Genomic DNA, 20,845 nt, shown 5'->3' with positions numbered 1-20,845 from the left:
TTTAAATACAGTAACATTTCTGTGTCTTCATCTTTATATACAGAGGTGCTCCACTTTAAACACATTATTTAAGCTTATAAGATGACAGGAGGGTTTGCTTTTTTAAGTGCAGTTACTTTTGTAGTTCCTTTCAAAAAAAGCAAACTAAGTTATCGTCTGTATTTATCAACATTTCTCGCAATGGGAATATCATTCTCCCTCATTCCCAGCAACGGGGCTAGTGATAACTATTCAAACCCCAAGCTATAACCTATTATCTTAAGGGATGTTTGACCAAGCTCAAGGCAATACACTCTGAGATCACCACAGTAGTAGCTAAGATTAAGAGCCTGATTGAGTGACTTGTGCAAAATTTGTAATAAAGGGAAATAACGCTTTAATACAAATTGGAAGACTTTGAGAATAGAGGCAAGGGGGTGAATGCTACAGATTTGGCAAACAGATATTGCTTTTCATTAGTAAATTCTCCATTTCAGCATCACTATTTGGAGGATTTAAAGTTCCAATATCCAAGTCTGGTCTTCATATGAAGCAGAAAGTTGAAGTTACTGAAAACCCAATCCTTGGGCCTTAACTACATGTTTGCCTATGTAGTTCAAATTAATATTCCTGGTGTGTGGCAAATTCACACCATTTGTAGGGTTCTGTCTTTTATGGAAGCAGGTAACTACCTTTATCCCAAAGATGCACCCTTTTCATGGTAGCTGATGAGAAACATTAATCATGAATGAAGCGAGGCATTATTCCAGCGCCTCTAATTTTAGATTCAGGCAGTCTCTATTCCTCTTTCATTCTTCTCTACAATCCTGCTTGAGATCACGTGAAATACTATTGAAAACACTTTTGAGAATATGCATCAACAACCACAAAGGTGTCCTGAGTTCTTTTTATTAGGACTTCTCTATGAGGTCTGGCGATGTTTGTAGTAGTTATCTAAGCAATGTTTTATTGGAGAAATGTGCTTTTTCTAGGATTTCTTAAAACCTTACTTCCCTTTGGGCACTGATTTATGGATTAGTTTAAATCTGTTTCTTTGTAAACCTCATATTGTGGTGTCTCTTTCCATTCTTCCTCTCACTCCCGTAGTAACTCACTTCATTCTACTGTCTCAACTACTGCATGAAATCATCCCTTCCGTTTGTTAACTCTCTCCCCTAATTCACCTATCTCTTAAGTGTATGAAATGATGTGATTTCTCCCTTTTTTAATCAATATTTCTGGTCTTTACATTTCCATATTAACTTCTCTCCATTTTACGCCCCTGTGCTTCCATTCTAGCAACCTTTCCTGTTTTACGCTCACACAATGTCATTTGATCTCACCAATCATTGTTTTGCTCTGCTCATAATCTCTCTTGTTTCTCCCGCAGTATTTAGTGAGCCGAGACTTCACCTCACTCTGGAAACATGTCGCAGTTTGGTGTTTGGCGTTAAAGTATCCTTTGCAATGTGGCCCATTTCTGCACCTAAACTCTCCCTCATATAATCATAATGCTATGGCATGGCTCCCCAGTCTTTGAGGACCATGGATTAGGGCACACCGGCAGAATTTAGAATGCCCATTTAGTCCTTCTATAACTTTCATCTGTTCTGCTGGGACATCTAGTGATTGCAGACCATAATCTAGGACCTCTGAAATCACCATGTTATCTAACATTGTCATGTTTTACTTCCAACCTAATTTAGTCCTTAACCCCTTTGTATGTTAGCCCTTAAAGTTCTCATGTGTCCTGGATGTGCCCTTAAGTAGAGTCCTCTTTGGTCAATAGTTTCCCCGGGTAGTCTTCCCTGAGTCTTTGTGGATTTTGGCCTGTGATTTCCATATTCCTCTTGATCCTTGGATGCTCTTTCTAAAGTACTCTTGTTGGTGTTGGTGGGCCTTTTTCAATTTTCACTGTCCTTCTGAGGCTGGACCTCTGCAGTACTCTATAGAAGTCTTGTAATCTTACTGTCCGCTAGGTTGAGCCTTTTGCAGTCCTTCTGGTCCCTGTAATGGATTACAGGTCCCACAGCCTTCTTATCAAAGGTGGGAGGATCTGTAATGTGCGCAATAGTGCGAAATTCTGTTCTTTTTCCTTATGTGTTAGTACTGTTATGTATCCTTTTGATTGATTCATGTGTGTTTTGTAAAACTTTACATTTCTGTTTACTGTATGCTCTAATTGAAGGTTGCATTAGTATTGCACCATTACACAATGCACTTTAAAATAATGCTCTTTAATATGAAAGAATTGATATTGAGTATCAGCAACTGGAACGAGATGTTTGTTATCACTAGCCTAACATTAGATTATAACTGATTCCCTTTAGAGCTATATATGTTGTTCTTTCCAATATATATTCTCAGCCTCTTCACCAACTAATATTTCAAAAGGGGGCAACATTTCTAAACCACACAACTGACAAGCACTTTTACTTTGGACACATGTGTTTGCCCTAAGACAATTTGGTTTGGCTCAGAGATTTTTTTGATCCAGTAGAATTCTGGATGTATGACTAACTGGCCCTCGTAGATATCTGTGACGAGGTGTGTAATGACAAAGGAATGACACGTGGTCCCGGGAAACCACAGAGTCAGAGCCCGTTGTTCACTGTGAACTCAAATAAACCCTAGGGATTTTGCACTGCAGTGAGGACACTCCGAAAGGCAATTCCAGTCTGCAGAGTGTGGATTTTCCCCGAGTTCATTCACTGTAGGGCTTGCACAGGACTTCCATCTTTGATCCGTTAAGGAGGAGCCAAAGAAAGCCATCCCATTGAAACATCTGCTGCTCCCTCAGCTGCAGTGAGCAGATAAGGTGGCCCTCGCGGGATGTATATTGCTTCCCCGGCCCTGCATGGCCCATCAGACATGCTGGAGGAGATTCTGCACAACTCTGTGCTTAAGGCCTCTCGTGGGCACTGGGGTCTGTACACTCCAGGCACCAGGACTCAGGGATTGGTGTTACATGTAAACCTCCCCTTTCCCCCTGTTTCCTGGCTATAGATTCCTAAAGATTGTCCATCGGCAAACCATATTTTTTTTGGGGGTGGGGGGTGGAGTCTTTAGTTTAGGCAGCTACACGAAGGGTCGGAAAAGTGGAAAAAACATCTTAGTGTGTATGTTTGCATTTATGCTCACACGCAAGGGCTTGTGCCTGTTAGTGTGCGCTTGTGTTTGTGTGTGGGTGTGTCTGTGAGTGTACTGTTAACGGTGGAGAAAGGTGTTGCCAAAATGACAACAATGATACTTGTCAGGGAGAGGAGGAGGGGGAAAGGTGTTGTAGAAGTGATGTCATGGATACTTGGGGAAGGTGCTGTTGAGTTGCTGGGGTGCTTTTACTTTAAAGTCATTTAAATAGAAGTATGTTAACTTCTTTAGTTTGGTCATCAAGATATTGAGGTAAAACCCCAATATGAAACTGTACATTTCCATCTGCACACAAGACCCATCAACAGCCGAGTAGGGAGTATAGCTGCGAAACTCCCTGCAATCCCAGCGAGGAGCAGAAATCATTCTGGTTTTGTCCAGTTAATGCGGAAACCCTGATGGGGTATGTGCTGTGTCACCCCTCCTGGGAGCATGGTATCTACCAGGGCTCGTGCTAAGGTCAAATGGTGGTGACCATGTGACCTAAATAATAAAAGTGACGAGCCAGTTCCGGCTAGTCATTCGATATAATCTGACTCCTGGGTGCTCCCAGCATGTCGGCTGGGTGCCCCCAGCATTGGTCTGCCTGCGCAACAGCAGGCCAGGACATAATAGGCTAATATGTGATAACTTGCTAGCATGACTTCATGAACATAGTCAAATGCTTTGGCACACAATGATATAACCATGGGGTGGCCGATCAGCCATAAACCTCTGTGTTTACATTCATGGTGGATGAGTGCCACTGCAAACGGCTCCATAGAGCGAACAGTACCTATGGAAGTGGGATTCCTTGGCGAGTGCCCCAACCCTGTGAGATAAGAAGAGAAACCTGTTGGTATGTTCCCTAGCCAAAGCAGAGGAAAGAGCTCGACATAGCAGCAGAACTACGGACTGACGCTGAAGTGTAAGGGTGGTTACTAAGAAAGTCCATCTGTGGGTTCAGTTCGGACATGATACCAAATAGATGCCTCAGCTTCACAGCTCTGGACCTTTGGGGAATGAAAATGGTCATGTTGGAATGGACCAGGTGGGGCATATAAGGCAGCAATCTGGTAGCAAGCTTTCTAGCAAAAGCGTTCACATATACATGTATTCATAAGAATGGGGGATATGAACCGCCATTGGTGGAAGTCTTGATAGGTGTAAATAGCAAGGTGACATTGTCCTCAGAGAGGGTCAGGAGAAGTTAGACACTCCCTACAGATCCATCCCATATTCGAAGCATACGTCGTGCCAGTAAATGCTTAAACTCCTTATAAAACTCTTCTACCAACCCATCGGAGTCTAGAACCATAACCGTTGGAAGGCTCCATAGCACTGGATAGCTCCTCCACTGTAAATGGACCATCATCAACCCCTTCTGGGGTTCAGTGAGTAGAACACCATTGTGTCAAAAGTCAGTCTATCAGGGAGGTGCCCCAAATATAGGTCTTGAAGGTATCCTTGCAAGCGGCATACAAAGAGACTGACCCCTGATTGTTTTCAAAATGGAGTGTGATATTCCTTGGGAGGGTAACATTGTAAATAGGGTCAAGTAGGGCGGCTGTAAAACAGCTGCAGGGCCGACGAGTGTCGGGATCCCTACCAATGTGCAACTTCAGCAATATTCGGGATTGGTCAGGAAATGTACAGGGTAAAATTACACAATCCTTTACTTCACCAAGGAGCAATGCAGAGGTCAACCATAATTCGATACAAGAAGACATATGTGCAGTTGAGTAACAGGAGAATTCCCTACAATAAGGATGATCATTTTCTAGATCAAGGTCCCACGTTAATTGCAGTATCGTCCAGCTGCTTGGGGCAATCATATGATATGATAGGTTATTTATAATGTGCTTAATACCCAGAGATTTCTTAGCACAGACCCGGGGATCGAACCTGTGTTGCTACGTGTCGTCTTGCCCTGAGCTATCCTCCCGATACACCCATACTAGTAGGCTCCTGGTTAGTATCAAGTATGCAGGTACATTCTCTACCTCATATATTCTGTGCATCCCCAGCACTTGGCAGAGTCAAAATATGTCCGAAGGGATCATCGACATTTGCGCCCTATGTATATGCAATGGTACACTTCACCACGTTTTTTGCTGATTCCGTTGGAGGCAGATGTAATACAATAAAAACAAAGCAAATGATGAGTACATGTGTGCACTTCATGGGATTGTGAAGCATAGCTGGCATAATAGCTGTCCCTTCCCTAGTTTTGCCTAAAGGTATCACACACCGAAAACAATGCATGACTTTCTTGCAAAATTACCACTTTGGTAGCATGGCGGTCCAAGTGCACTGCCAGCTTCCAGACCTTGGCTGGCTTGCTAAACTCTTGAAAATTACAAAAGAGTAACATAACTAATACTCTATTCCTGTCAACACAAGCCATAGGTATTAAATATAAAACCATAGCTTAGCTGCAAAATGAACAAAGAGCTCAAGATACATTTTTGATGAGACATTTTGAAAGAGAACCCTGATTTACCCCCACTGCCAACCCAAAATAAACAGTGTAGACCCCAAAGCCAACAAGCCAGTACAAGATGACAGTAGAGAAACTACAAACAGCACATCAGTTTAGGTGGCTCAGATAAGATCAAGAAAGAAGCATCATTTGTAAAAACACATGGAACAAATAGCAAAGTCAAATAGTACAGCACTAGAAAATAAGTATAAATAAATTATGCCTATATGGAAGACCACATTTACAATGGATTCATATGGGGTCTGCCTGCTTTATGCAGGATCTCCAGCATGATAATCCATGCCGGCACAAATGTTGTAGCACGGCGGTGGGGAAGAAAGGAGGCGGAACCGCAAGTTGCGTTCCGTCCCTCCTGTCCACCATATAAATGATTGAAAATGTGGCGTAGCTGTTACACATGTTTGCTACGTTACTCCCCTGATGAACATGAGCACCGGCGTGTTTTCTCATGAAACCCCACTAACCTGGCTACCTCTTCGGTGGTTTGGAAGAGGGTGATCCACTAGCAGCTTAAAGATTTTCTGGCAGATGTGGTCAAAGATTACTGACCGCCTATGACGGATGAGTTCCCAATCTTCAAGTGTGTGAATACCCTCCTCAAATGATGTAGTCTCTGGATGAGAAACTGTCCGTGCAGACTATTGTCTGTGGCCCTGTGTACTGAAAAGACACCACACACTGAGACTCCGCTGAGGAAGCCAAAAGTAGAAATCACCTTAGAACAGCAAAAGCTACTCTAAAAACCTAAAAAAAAAATTGTAATCTGTACTACGTGAGCTCTTAGGGAGGAACCGAGGACCAGGAAGGTATTGGGCCGGAACAAGAGAGAGCTGTGCTCCGGCAAGAGAGCCGAGGAAGCTCTCTGCCCCTCCGATTGTTCCTAAAAATCTCGAAGTGTGCAGCAACATGCAACTGATTTACAAGCTGCTACTGACAGTTGTACTTTGTTCACCCGGGAAGGCCAAGCCCGAATATCAAAATGGCCCAAACCTGTATTTATGTCTTCTACTTTACACACATTAACTGATTAAATGAAATTGCACGTACAATATCCAATTTGCATTGCATGCTCAGAAGGAATACACACTTGAAATACTATCACAGACATGTTTGATAAATTGGCTGTTATTCCTATGTTCCCAAAATGCACTTTGCTTGTGTACAAAACAGCCAGCATGCCACATTCAGTGCCCCGCATTATTAGCCACCTAGCTCCGCCCCTCAATTTCGCCCACACTACACAGTAAATCTGTGTAACCACCCCACCCGCATGAAGTGCAAGCAGGTGTGGTGTGGGGATTCCCCCAGTAAATGTTGTCAGTTTCCAGCACTGACTGAGGAGAGATATAGGGTGAGGGAATGTGAATTCACAGAGGGGCAAAAGAAAAACCGGGAAAACGATTGCCCTATTCCCCTGATTGGATCAGCTACAGGGCAGGCGTGGTGCTGTCAGTCAATCTCCCATGGACCAGAGGAATAGACAGGGTAGGGCCTGAGCGGGAAAACGTCCACCCAAAATCTGTAAATGCCCATTCAGTGTTGATGAGTGGTCCCCAAGCACTGCGATTTATAATCAGGAATCCGTCTGTACATGATTGCAGGAATGCATGGTCCGTCTGTACATGATTGCAGGAATGCATGGCGTTGTGCATGGACACAAACGGAGTGCAGCTGGAGATATGTGAGCAGGGTTTCCAATCATCTATACATGTTCCAATCCGGGATCAAGATGTTATTCAGTATACGATTTACGGTGCATAGGTTTAAAGTCAGGCTTATAACCGGAAGCTGGGAGACATGAGGTGGGATTGCTATTAAACATTGTGCAATATGCTGAGATAAAACACCTAACCCATTTGTTGATTTCCTATGAACATTAATAATACCTTTCCTCTAAGAATATTTGCAAACATGATAGGGAAATGGTTTATTTTAAAGCACATTGCATAGTAAACAGAGAGGATTTCAAAGCAAGCTCACAGGGGCCGCTCTCTGGCTCTGGCTCCTCGGGGTATGTCATGAACCAGAAAGCGCTCTTTGCTTCCTGATTCCTATCTGGCTGGAGCGGGGGAGCCAAAGGCCTTGAAAGCAGCCCAGGAGGCGGCATCTTTTCTAGTCTGAAGGGAAGAGGTTAAGGGGAAAAAGAGCATTTTTGTCTGTGTGTATGCGTGTGAGGTTTTATGTAGGTATGAATGTATACGCGCATGCGTGAGAGTGGGTGTCTGTGTAAGTGCACGTACATGCATGTATGCAAGCGGGTGTTTGCAAATGCGCGTACAAATGAATGCAAATGGCAATGGTGTGCATGGGTGCAAGTGTGCATGGGTGAGAACACAGTGTGAATGTTCTGGGTGCTTAAGTGAATGATTGAAAAGCTGTATGGGTTTGTAACTGGTGTAAACGTGTTTGAATGTGTGTATGTGTGTGTATGCTACGGTGGGGCTCAGAGGGCACTGGAGCACTACCATTTGTTGGCATAGGCATTTCATGTTTACTTGCATTTGTGGGCAAAGCAAAGCCATCTTTGTGAGTGTTATTACCTGGAGGAGTGCTTTGTGGGCAAACCAAAGCCATCCTTGTGAGTATTGTTACCTGGATGAGGGGTTGGAGTGGGGGAGGGTACTACAATGGGGCTGGCAGCCTGGATCTTTTCATACTATGGCATGGAATTATGTACTCGCATTAACAGGAAAGCCAACAGGATGAGTGTAAATACAACATGATGCGTGCTCTTAAATTTAAGGGGGTATGTGTGTGGCCAGCAAGGACATGTTTTCTTATTGTGGCATGATGCTTTAGTTTTGGCTACAAGGGATTACTGTAGCGCCACCTATAAGCCAAAACTAATGCAGTAAGATACAGCTAGGGAGAGATAGCACATGAGGAGTTACACAATGCTTGTATGTGAAAACAGAAGAATAATATGAGGCCTGGAAGCCCAGAAAGAAACACACCAACACAGGTTACAAAGAACATACAAGTGCTTTATTTAAAAGCTACAACAGTTACCAAAGTCAATTGACAAACGGATAGCTATTCGGCTCTGAGAGTAACGTAACAAACTTCAACGAAGGTTCGATGCATTAGTGAGAGAGACCGCACATTGGAATACTTGAGTCTTTTATACTGTTTGTCCAGCCCTTGGCCAACCCTCTCGCGGGTTAACCATTCTATGAGCCGGGCCTATGGGTTCCTTGCCAGGTCAATCCTATAATATACGCATTTTGATTAGTTTCACTGATATGGTACATTTACACATAGGTCAACGGTAGGACAAGGTCTCAGTTCGCGACCCCGACAAGTGGCCTGCAGGCATATGCAGGCACGATGTTTAGACAACTTGGCGTAGGCCAATGCACACACAATTGTTGCGATAGGAGGCATAATATTGTTTCAATTCCGACAAACCCTCCTTTTGGCCTATGCCAAGTGCTAATATCATTTCTAATACCTCTGTAAATAACTCCATGCATTGTCGTCCATACATCCTGAATCATTATCTGTAATGTCTATAGCCATTAGGTCGTTCATCAGAACCTCTTGTAACACAAACTCTTTAGATGCTGTGTCTGGGGCATACATTTTGTGCCCTACTGTGCTCACTGCTTGAGCACAACATCCCCCTAGCATTGCATATACACTAGGTAAACATTGGAAACAGCAACAAAGGAATAGCAGGATTTCCAAAATAACCAGGATAACAGAAAGCACCTTCCAACCCCAGGATCGTAGAGAATCCCAGAACCAGGCGCTAATATTCCAATCTCACACAGGAACATGCACTTCAGAACTAAGGATGTGCAAGTTCTGTATTGCTTTGAAAATTGCCGGTGAGGAATCTGGTACGAAAACACAGCAAGCGGACCCCACTAATTTGCATACTCCACCACGTTCTGCCAGGATGACATCTAATGCCATCCGATTTTGGAGTGCTACCAATCTTATTGCTTTTTGTTCTAGTGTCATATTGTAGAGTATATCCGTGGTCCGATTGATGGTTCTATCCAGTACCCTTGCTAGACCCCTAATATTTTCAGAATTTGCTATCTGTCCCCAAAATGGCACAACTGATTTTGCTATAATCTCCCAATACTTGCCCAGGGGTATCTCTGTCCTCGTCCCGCCGTGGGCGAGCCTTAGAAACCTCCAAAGTACTAGCTATGAATACCCCAGGTAACAGGATTCCTAAATAACAGGTTCCCTGCCAATCCTTGGGCAACCAGGGAAATGCTGAACTACCACAAACAAAATAGACAGGCCCCCCTACATACAGAGGCCTGTTCTCCCCGGTCAAATTTACAATGTTCATACAACCTTCAAAATCTCCCATTGACCGAGTGCCATTTCTTTGTACACAAAAGGGGACTGAATCGGGGCTATGATTAATAGAGTAGGAAGGAGGCACAGCGTCCTTATTGCCTATCGGAGCCATTTTAAAGGAAATTAGAGTTTGAAAAGGAAGAGATAGTTTATCAGATGGCCTAATAGAAGCAACATTAGGTTTACTTCTATTTGTAAAAAGCGAGCATCCCAGGGGAGTCAATTCACGTTTCTCAAAATCATTTAAATTAGTTCCATCAAAGTTCCCTGAGATTCTATCATTCCAATGGCCAAAAAATAGTGCTCTAAGAGAGGCATAGCAAGCAGTCTTTAAAGGTAAAGGGTGAATATACCATCCTAGCCCCTTGTTCCCATGTTGCGGTAAATGGGTGCAAATCCAGCAATTACTCTTATTAAAAATGGCATGCGTTAAATTCATTATTATCATTAAAGTGTTATTATGGTACTTTTGTCTATGCTGGGAGTCTCTAGGTGACAAAGTGTGAAGGTGTACAGAGGGAGTCAAAGCAGTAGGTACAATCTCAATTGACAGTAGAGGTTTTAGAGGGTAAATTTCTTCGAAGTACCAAAGTCCCACAGCAGTAACTATACAAATTCCAATTATTATTAACACAACACAGCAACATGTTTTCGGGGCCCAGGCACATTGTTCATTGTCCGAGTTGGTCACCCCCTTATTTACAAGTCCAATGCGAGGAACAGCAGTGGAGGTGGCAGGCATCGTAGTTTCTCAATCGACGATCCCAATGTTCGTTGCTGGCGACACTACAGTCGCGCAACTTCTTAGTCCTTCCCCAACCCTAGCCAGCAGAATCCCTTTTTTTTTTCCTTTCGTTCAAAAAGAACTTTTTTTTACAAGAGAAAACTTTCAATTATTTCTTCTTTTCGGATACACAGGAAAGACCCGTGCCGTAGTTCTATTTTCTTCGTCGAAGGTTGTACCTGATGGTACCCGGTACTGTTTGATCCGGAAATAGGGTAACGTCACTTCCTGAGGGAAGCAACGTATCGGAGGCGACGGAAGTCGCAGAACTTGAAACAGTGTTTTCCGGAAGTGACCTTTTCAAAGAGTGCAGAGATGAAATCGACTGTTCCCCAAGCTCCACGGGCTCAGAGAAATTCTCCGATGCACTCACAGCGCTGTTCGCTACTTCAGGATCAGAGATTGTAGCACCAGCGAGGGGTTCTGCTTCTTCTGTAACGTATGGCGTCGGGTGAGGAAGTTTCTTGACATGCGTCGCGTGGATCCAATGCTTCTTTCCAGCCACCCGCACTGCTGCTTGGGTGACCAACAGCACCTGGTAGGGTCCCCTCCAGCAGAGGCGCGAGACACGAAGACCTTTCGTAGGCCTTCACTAGGACCCAACTTCCAGGCTGAATATCGTGTCCTGGGCCCGTAAACCGTACAGGTAAAGCTGATTGGACCTGATGATAAATGAGATACAGATTTTTAGTCAACTGGTTACAGTAGTCTACAAGCAATACATTTTCGACCCCCTTCAGGGTTTTGGGCTTCCGAAGGCCCCAAATGTTCGCAGGTCTCCCCATCACTACCTCAAATGGAGAGAGCCCAGTCTTAGTTTGAGGTGTAGTACGCATGGCTAACAATACAATAGGTAAGGCGTCTGGCCATTTCAGTTTGGTGCCGGCACATGTTTTTACAAGCTTATTCTTTAGGATACCGTTATGTCTCTCTACCAACCCAGAACTTTGAGGATGCCTAGCTGAGTGAAATCGTTTTTCAATGTGTAATGCTGTGCATATCTGCAAAATTACTGCTGCAACAAAATGAGGACCGTTGTCCGACCAAATTACCCTTGGAAGCCCAAATCGTGGAAAGAATTCTTTTACCATAGTCTTTGCAGTGGTCATGGCAGTAGCATCCTTAACGGGGAAAGCCTCGACCCATTTACTAAAAGCGCAAATAATCACAAGAACATATTTTAGATTGTTACACCGTTCCATCTCAATAAAATCAAAGTGGATGACCTCGAAGGGAACAGAAGGGGGCCCAAAGGTACCCCTTGGAGTTACTGTCCCCTTCTCCACATTATGCTGTAAACAAATTATACAATTCTGAACATGTCGCTGTGCAATCTTCAAAATTTTATCATTCACCCAGACTTGTTCTAGCATTTTCGTGATCTGTTGAGCACACACATGCGTAGCACCGTGTGCCATCGTTACCATTGCCAGCACATATGAATCAGGGAGTAACCATTTCCCTTCAGATGTATCCACCCAACACCCATCGTCATCCAGTTTCCCCATCCCTTCGGCCCACCTTTTAGATTCTTCTATTGTGGCATCAGTTTGGATATCTAGCACAGACCCAATACCCTCATCCATTACATAGGCATCTTTTGTTTCCCTTAGAGCATACATGTCTGCGCTAAGGTCTGTGGCCGTTTGCCTGGCTATCTGGTCAGCAAAAGCGTTCCCTTTTCCCACATCATCTACGACCTTACGATGTGCTGCACATTTCATGATTGCTAACTGCCTAGGGAGTGAGAGTGCCGAGAACAATTGCACTATCAGGGTACCTTGCTGAATCTGGGTCCCATGTGAGATTAGGAACCATCTTTCCAACCAGAGCCTCCCAATGTTGTGAGCCACCCCAAAGGCGTACTGGCTATCAGTATATATGTTTACTGTATGCCCTTCGGAGAGTTCACAAGCTCGGGTCAACGCTATAATCTCTGCGGCCTGCGCGGAGTTTTGCGGAATTCTCTTAGTTTCAACAACCGTATTCAACGTAGTAACTGCGTGGGCAGCTGTAGATTTACCATCTGGGAGTTTGAAGCAGGAGCCGTCACAAAACAGCTCCCCTTCCGCATTATCCAACGGAGTATCTATAAGGTCTATTCTGCCCTTTGTTTCCTGTTCAGTAGTATACTGGCAGTCATGAAATTCTTCGTCACCGAAAACAGTATTTTGCGTCAAAGGTAGAAGTTCAGCCGGATTAAGAACACAACACCACTTAATTTGAATGTCAGGGGCAAACAGAGTTAATTCATACCTTGTCAGCCGTGCAGAGGTGAGGTGTTGCGTTTGGGTTTTATTCAATAGAACATCTACAGAGTGAGGTACCATCAAAATTAAATTATGGCCTAGGACCATTCCCTCACTCTGTTTTACAGACGCGGCAGCAGCAGCGACAGCTCGCAAACATCTTGGCAAAGCGCATGCGACAGGATCAAGGGCGGAAGAGTAGTAGCCGCACGGCCTATTCTTCCCTCTGTGTTCCTGTGTTAACACAGCCAAAGCACATCCATCACATTCATGCACAAACAACACAAAGGCCTTGTCATAATTTGGAGTACCCAGAACCGGTGCAGAGCATAACGCAGTTTTGAGAAGCTCAAATGATCGTTGATGTACCGATTTCCATGGCAGCGGCAAAGAAATGCCCTTCTTCGTCAAAGCCAACATCGGTTTTATCACTAGTGAAAAGTTCGGGATCCACAACCTACAGTAAGAAGCCATAACTATTAAGGCTCTGACTTCCTTCTGTGTATTTGGAACAGACATGCCAGAAATGTGTTTTATTCTTTCAGGTGTCAATCTTCTCCCCTCCTTTGACAGGAGGTAGCCTAAATAGGCGACCTCCTGACAACAATATTGACATTTTTTGAGCGAAGCTTTATGACCGTTTTTAGCCAGATGAACAAGCAACAATACAGTGCCTTCTTTACAAGCACTTTCAGAATCTGCAGCTAAAAGCAAGTCATCAACATACTGAAGCAGTGTACAAGTAGGTGGCAATTCAAGGGTATCAAGCTGCTCTTTCAAAGCTCTACTATAAATGCTTGGACTTTCAGTATACCCTTGAGGTGCACGAGTAAATGTGAAAGAACGTCCCCCCAAGGTGAACGCGAACAAATATCTACTCTCCTTGTGTATAGGAATACTAAAGAAAGCATTCTTTAGATCCACAACGCTAAAGTGCGTAGCTGTGGCAGGGATCATTGTTAGTATTGTTGTTACATCAGGCACAATTGTAAATTGTGGGGCGACAACTTTGTTAATAGCACGAAGATCAATTATGAAACGGTATTGGATTGCATTGTCGCCTTTCTTGTATAGAGGCAAAATTGGGCTGTTACATAAACTACCTACAATCTCTTTAATCACCCCTCGATGCACAAAATCGGAGACAATGCACTTCAAAGCACGCTCGCCGTCAACTGATATTTTATATTGCGGAATGCGTGGTAGTTTAACTCCATGTTTCAAAACTATTTTAACGGGTTCGATCTGTATCACCCCGACATCATTGTCGTAAACCGCCCACAAACATTCCGGAACAACGCTAAACTCAGGAGGCAATGGTCGAATCAGAAACTGAGAATTGGGAAGTTGCTGTGGTGAAACTGTCAGTCGCACTCTGTCAGAGGAACAATGAATTACTGCATTCAGTTTCTTCAACAAATTTAACCCCAGCAAATTCTCTCCACAGTTCGAAGTCAGGAGGAAGGGACAATGGTCCGTGAAGGGACCCAAAGAAACAGGCACCGGCGAAGAAACCGGGCAAGCAATTGGTATGAAAACCCTACAGAAACATTTGTTTGCCCTGACAGTGGAATGTTTGGAACCCGGGAATGATCAATGGAGCACTTCTGTGCTCCAGTGTCTATCAAAAACTGATGTTTCCTATTCCCCACTAACAATTCAACGTAGGGACCTTTCTGATTAACGGGAATAGGTGAAGGTTCCAAACCCTGCTTCGGGCAGTCCTAACGAAATAAAATGTCGTCGGAAGGAAGCTCTTCAGAAAGGTAGGCAGCAGAAGGGTGATCAAATATGTTTCTCGTGTCCACACTCGAAGTCTGATTTTCCCATGAAAAAGGTTGCTGAGGATCTTGCGAGAACTGACCTCTAGCAGGGCTCCCCGCTCCGGGGCGACCTCTAGGTCGTCTACCCATACTCCCAAATGCATTGTTTGACCTTTGGCGAAGGACGGGGCACTGTGCTCGCCAATGACCTTCCTGGCGGCAATAGGCACATTGATTAACATTCACAGGACCTAAAGGAGCGTTTCCTTTCGGGACATACTGACCTCTGGTCTGTGAAGTACCCCCTCTGGGATTTCTAACAATTTGTTGTAACAATACTTTAGTCTTCAAATCTCCTTTCCTCTTCTCTACATTTTCTTTTTCATTATTAACACGGTTCTCATAATACTGAGCCATGTGCAAAACTTCAGATTGGGATTTCGCCTGCCAAGCGCTCTCAGAGGACATAATCTGTGACTGGATGTCGGGCAACAATCCACGTACAAATTTGTCCACCTTTTCCCAGACTCTGTGCCCAAGTCCTGTCCACTGAAGTCAGAGAATACCTGTTCGAATCTATTAAAGAGTTTGGTGGCACCTTCAGTTTTCCCTTGAACACAGGCCGTATGCTTGTCCCAAATAATTCTTTTCTCAGGAATTATGGTTTTCAATTTTGCGACAATTCTATCAGGCAAAGTAAGTATTACCTGAGGTGGTTTCTCACCAGCTGGTCTTTCCCCATCAAACCTAGTCATGTTAGCCCACATATCTCCCAACCCTGGCACATCGTCTATTGTTCGAACCTGCTTCCATAAATCTACGGGCAGGAGTACAGGGAATAGCAAATCAATATCACTTAAGGTGAACCCAAGGACTGCAAAACGGACTCTATCTCTTTGTAGAATCCTGTCGGGTTTTTCCTAATATCGGGAATTGATTGTCTAATAGTGTTCACTTCCTGTCGTGAAAACGGGACGTGAACAAATTGCGATACATAATGTGCAGGGATATCCACAGCGGGTGCATCAGTCCCAGCGTTAGCGGGAATCTCAACCTTTGGAACAAATGTCGGAGGAACCTCTCTCATAGGCAACTGAGATATAGGTAACTCCGACCGCTTACTAAGCAACAGAGCCAGGTCGAGCGCTAAGGCAGTCGAAGAAGTATCGGGCGAAAAAGCCCTTTTACAAATACCCAATAACTCAATAGGACAACTAACCTTCTTCCTTACACATTCTTCCTGCAGGTACTGTGCCATTACCTGAATAACCTCCCTCTGCATTTCTACTGTATACTGACTGTACGTGTCATATACTTCATCTGGCGGTATCGATGAATCCAAGATCCATCGAATCGCATCTTTGGTACAAATTCGTACTTCCTCAGGTGCCGATCTACGACACGGAAGGAACCGTTTCTGCACATACATACTGTCGTCTTCATCATCCTCATCCCGTAATTTCTCAAAGTCCCTCCTATACTCAAACAATCTCTCAACATGACCATGTACTTTCTCCTCTGTGTCCCTCGAAAGTGCTAAAGTATTCAGATCCCTCACCCCTTGTGGGAGATCCGTATTATGTAATCTACCCCACATTACACATAAATGAGTCCCCAAACCTTCGATAAAAACATTTTTCTCGGGAAAATTGCCCATACTTGATAATGTGGAAAATTTTTTAACTTGATCACCTTTCTCCATACAGTGCTTAGCCCATGCAAATAATTCCCGTTTCTTGCCTGCAGAAACAGTATTTCGAGTGACAATCTTTGACCCTGCACCCCGATCAACTTCAGTCAATACAGAACAACTCGGGAGCGGAGGTGTGGGCAAATTCAATGAGGGTGCAACTATCGGCGCAAGAGGAAGGGGTGGTACGATAGGTGGAGGAACAACAACTGGAGGAATAGGAACAGTAGGTTGTACAGGGGGAACAGGAATAACAGCAGGAATAACAGCAGGAATGGGCAGAGCACCAGGGAGAGGATCATACGGAGGTGGCACAGAGGCACCAGGCTTGCGTTTGTTTAACAATTTTTCAATAAATTCTTCAGAAACATGGAAATCTTTAGAGGGATACATTTTCTGGATACCGAGTGAAAAAGCCCTATCCATATTTTTAACTGACTCCGAATGTTTTTCCTTATCATATAACAACGCCTTTTCGGCATTTGTTTTATGACGGCGTGCATGTTTATCCCTACTTTTAAGCTGCTGCAACGCTTCTTTTTTCCAATTCTGCAAAACATCAAATGCTGCAGGTCTGGCCTTCTTTTTTAGCAAGACTGATTCTAGGTATTCAATACGGGGGATCTCAAAACTACCATTGATTGGCCACTGAAATTCGGAGGCATGTCTGGTTTGTCTGTGCCAAATATCATTAAATACTATACTTCCAATGCCATACTTACAGTACATAGTACATGCCGGCGACCCCTCCTGTGGTGCCGGGCGGCTAAATTCCAAAGATTGTCGATCGCTGCGGAACAGAGCCCTAAAGCAGCTAGACAATTTCCCAGGCATTTCACAAAAAATTGGCGTTACCTGGTCAATAATTGTGTCTGCAGATACAATACACCAAATTCAAATTGTCAGGGTTAAATTAAGAGTTGGGTCACGACTGCACCTGACCAAACCTAAGGAGGACCGTACGGTTTACCAAAGAACTTACCTAACCAATTTTACCTTGTGTTTGGTGGTTTCGACAAATCTGCCCACCTCAAAAATGGACCCTCGTCAAGATGCCGTGTCAGACCACACGACTATCGTCCAAGGATCGGATCGTGCAGCGCTGCCGAGGTATCGCGTCTCGTTCGGTCGGGCCCGCAATATCACACCGTCCGATCACGGTTCGATAGTCTGCGTCAACCTTCAATGATCCAGCATCAATCTTGAGGGTCCCTATTCGGGCGCCAACTGTGAAAACAGAAGAATAATATGAGGCCGGGAAGCCCAGAAAGAAACACACCAACACAGGTCACAAAGAACATACAAGTGCTTTATTTAAAAGCTACAACAGTTTACAAAGTCAATTGACAAACGGATAGCTATTCGGCTCTCAGAGTAACGTAACGAACTTCAACGAAGGTTCGATGCATTAGTGAGAGAGACCGCACATTGGAATACTTAGGTCTTTTATACTGTTTGTCCAGCCCTTGGCCAACCCTCTCGCAGGTTAACCATTCTATGAGCCGTGCCTATGGGTTCCTTGCCAGGTCAATCCTATAATATATGCATTTTGATTAGTTTCACTGATATGGTTGTACATTTACACATAGGTCAACGGTAGGACAAGGTCTCAGTTCGCGACCCCGAAAAGTGGCCTGCAGGCATATTAATTATTCATGTGTACGGAGGTCACAACGGCCAGAATCTTACTCAGAATGTCATTTGGCCTCCATTTTGGTGTTCAGGGTGACTTCCATATAACAAGAGAACCTAAAATGGCGGCTTAATCCAAGATGGCGACTTACATTACTTTCTCTAAGGTCAAGACCTTGCCGTGGAGTTTTGTTCGCATACGATGTTTAGACAACTTGGCGTAGGCCAATACACACACAATTGTTGCGATAGGAGGCATAATATTGTTTCAATTCTGACATGTAGGTGTTATTTAACCACCCATTGACTGCCCATGTCCATGCTAATCCCTATGCCCATTCTCACTGACTTCCTGCCCCACTCCACCCAAAACACACCCTCGTGGGATCGTTTTGAGCTAACTTTATCATGCCTTAAAATCAAACTTTGCGCTCGAAATGCCTGGTAGTGTTTTTTCAAAGGCGTCTTCTGAGAGATAACGGTTTAATTGGTGCTGAAAACGCACTACTTGTGTAATCAAAATGTCTTCCCAGGTCTGCCTTTAGCTACTTGATTTATAAGCAGTATGCATGTCCTTCACTGAAGTCATGTTAAAAACAGGCATTAGCAAAGCCAACAGTTTTGGCTTGTGTATAGGCATTTTCCAGACACTGCAATCATATGCCATGGGGCATGCACTATTTTCAAGCTGCTACCATTAATGGGCAGTTAGTACCATTACCGCAATGCTTGCCAAATACCTTTCCCATATATACACAAAAGTCCAAACTGTTGGTGTTGCCTACGCGTGTTATACTAGCATTAAGGCATAGCCAACAGGAGTGTGTTCTTATGTGGGCATACTGGCATATATTGGCAGAGCCAGCATGAACATCTTTTGTTATAGGATCATTAGTTGCATTATGGGCAAAGCGAACACAAGTAAGTCCGAATGCTCATGTGTGGGAGTACTGGCATATAGAGATGCACCAGCATGGACATTTATGGGCACAATCAGCATGAAAATACTGTTTGCTCTGGCAGAATACTGTCATATAGTGGGCAAAAGCATCATATAAATGCATTGGAAAATGTTCATGTGCATTGTGGGTGACTTGGCATCTAATGCTTGTTTTTAAAGTCTTACCCTACAAAACCATATGTACGCTGTGTGGCTTTTTACCTAATTTGTCACTGAAATTGTTCTGGTGTATCTACCCTTTTAACTCATTTATAAAATGTTCCAGAGGGAGAAACCCCACACAACACTATTTGTCTGTTCAGGCTCCTTCGCGGCGCTCGGTCGCTTTGTGCATTCATCAAAGGGCAGGACAAGCCCCCCTTCCATCTGGGGTATCCCTTTGGAGTGGGCCCAACTACATTTCAGGCCCCACTTGTTAGGTAGCAGTGCACAGGAACAATAACTGCATACTTGTGAAAGCTTCCCCAGGGGAGTGAGCACTGCACAATTGTGTAGTTAGACTCTCTGGTAGCCGAGGGACTGAGACATGTAGAAAACTCACAGGCAGCCCAAGGAAAAAGTCCTTCCGCAGAGGCACGCCCAGCCCCAGATAGTGTCTTCCTTAAGAGCACGCTCAAAAGCGGCTGGGAATCCGAGCCACGGAAGCACTAGCTGTGCACTTGTTTATGCAAGGGAGCACGCAATAAGGGGAATACATGTCTTCTCAGACTGGGGATGTATTTAGCACCCTACAAGCCCTCTAAGGGGAACTAACCTGGCACCCAAAATTCAGTAATTTCCAAGTCCAATCTGTACAGATGACCTAATTACAGGAGAACATCTTGAAATGAAATTGCATCTCACAAAGGGCTTGTAAACGTAGCTTGATGCTGAAGGCAGAGACTATGCAAAGGTTGAAAGGGTTATCTTCAAAATGTCAGATTATAAGGCCCAAAAGTTCAGCGAGCTCAAATAATGTGTCATCAGGTGGATAGTTTGATGTAAAAGTCATTTACCCTTTCAGTGGTGGAACCTTCACCCTAAAATGGTTGCAAGAGGTTTCTGGTCCAATCATGCACTCAGGAGCTACCATCTTTAGTGGTAAACCTTCATCTAGAAAAACCAGAGTTAATGAAACATGTCTTTCTTTTCTAGTCTTCCAGCTGTTTTCCCCCATCCTTCACATAATCATTTCACTCCTGCTTCCTACTCCAAAGACTCACTGCTCTGACCCACTTCCTACTGTGAACTATCCTTACTCGTGCCCAAGAACCAATGCCCAGGTTTCTAACTCAGACCCGCAAAAATAGGACATAGAGGGCCACCTGGTTGGCGCATGGAAATCCAGGCGCAATGAGCTCTCTCAATGATAAACTGTGATGAGAAGAAAGGATTATCCTGGATCTGTTTAAAAAATCTTCTTGAAAGAGTTATCTGTTATCATTGAGAGCCTTGCCGTGGATTCCAAGTATGTGAAGGTTGTTAGACGCGACCTGGTGTCCAAGACATCACATTTTTCTTTCAAGATCGTGTAGATCCTTCTACAGTATTTCCACAGTATAGAAGAGCAATGAGACATTTCGTCAACTGCACAAATTCTAGTTTCAGACTCTGTTATCTTGTAGTGTCTGAAGTGAACCCTTTCTGTATTCCACTCATGACCTCCTATAGTTCCGACATTATGTCGAGGGCTGTTCATTCTGTTGATTCGGTTACGGGGCCCTGCCGCTCCTCGAAGGGTGCATTTGCAAGGAGCTTTAGCACAGGGACCCATCAGCTTATGCTCCTTAGGACCTCTGGTCATGACGTTCTGCGGACCTAGAATGGAGGAATCTAGCAATTAGCAGCGGGAAGGC

At 44.2% G+C, this 20,845-nt stretch overlaps 1 protein-coding gene across 1 annotated transcript in view; it reads left to right on the top strand.

Annotated features, from left to right (window-relative positions):
* LOC138567819 (calpain-11-like) overlaps positions 1-20,845 on the top strand; it is a 245,382-nt gene that overhangs the window by 180,940 nt on the left and 43,597 nt on the right. The window contains exon 15 of the mRNA XM_069646315.1: positions 1,370-1,434. Coding sequence (XP_069502416.1) covers positions 1,370-1,434 — 65 coding nt within the window. The remainder of the gene's footprint in view (positions 1-1,369; positions 1,435-20,845) is intronic.

The sequence above is a fragment of the Ambystoma mexicanum genome, chromosome 2p, assembly GCF_040938575.1.
Source record: "Ambystoma mexicanum isolate Mex_15411 chromosome 2p, UKY_AmexF1_1, whole genome shotgun sequence".
Lineage (NCBI taxonomy): Eukaryota > Metazoa > Chordata > Amphibia > Caudata > Ambystomatidae > Ambystoma > Ambystoma mexicanum.
Note: the sequence above shows the minus strand (reverse complement) of the source record. Positions and strands in the feature narration are given on the sequence as shown.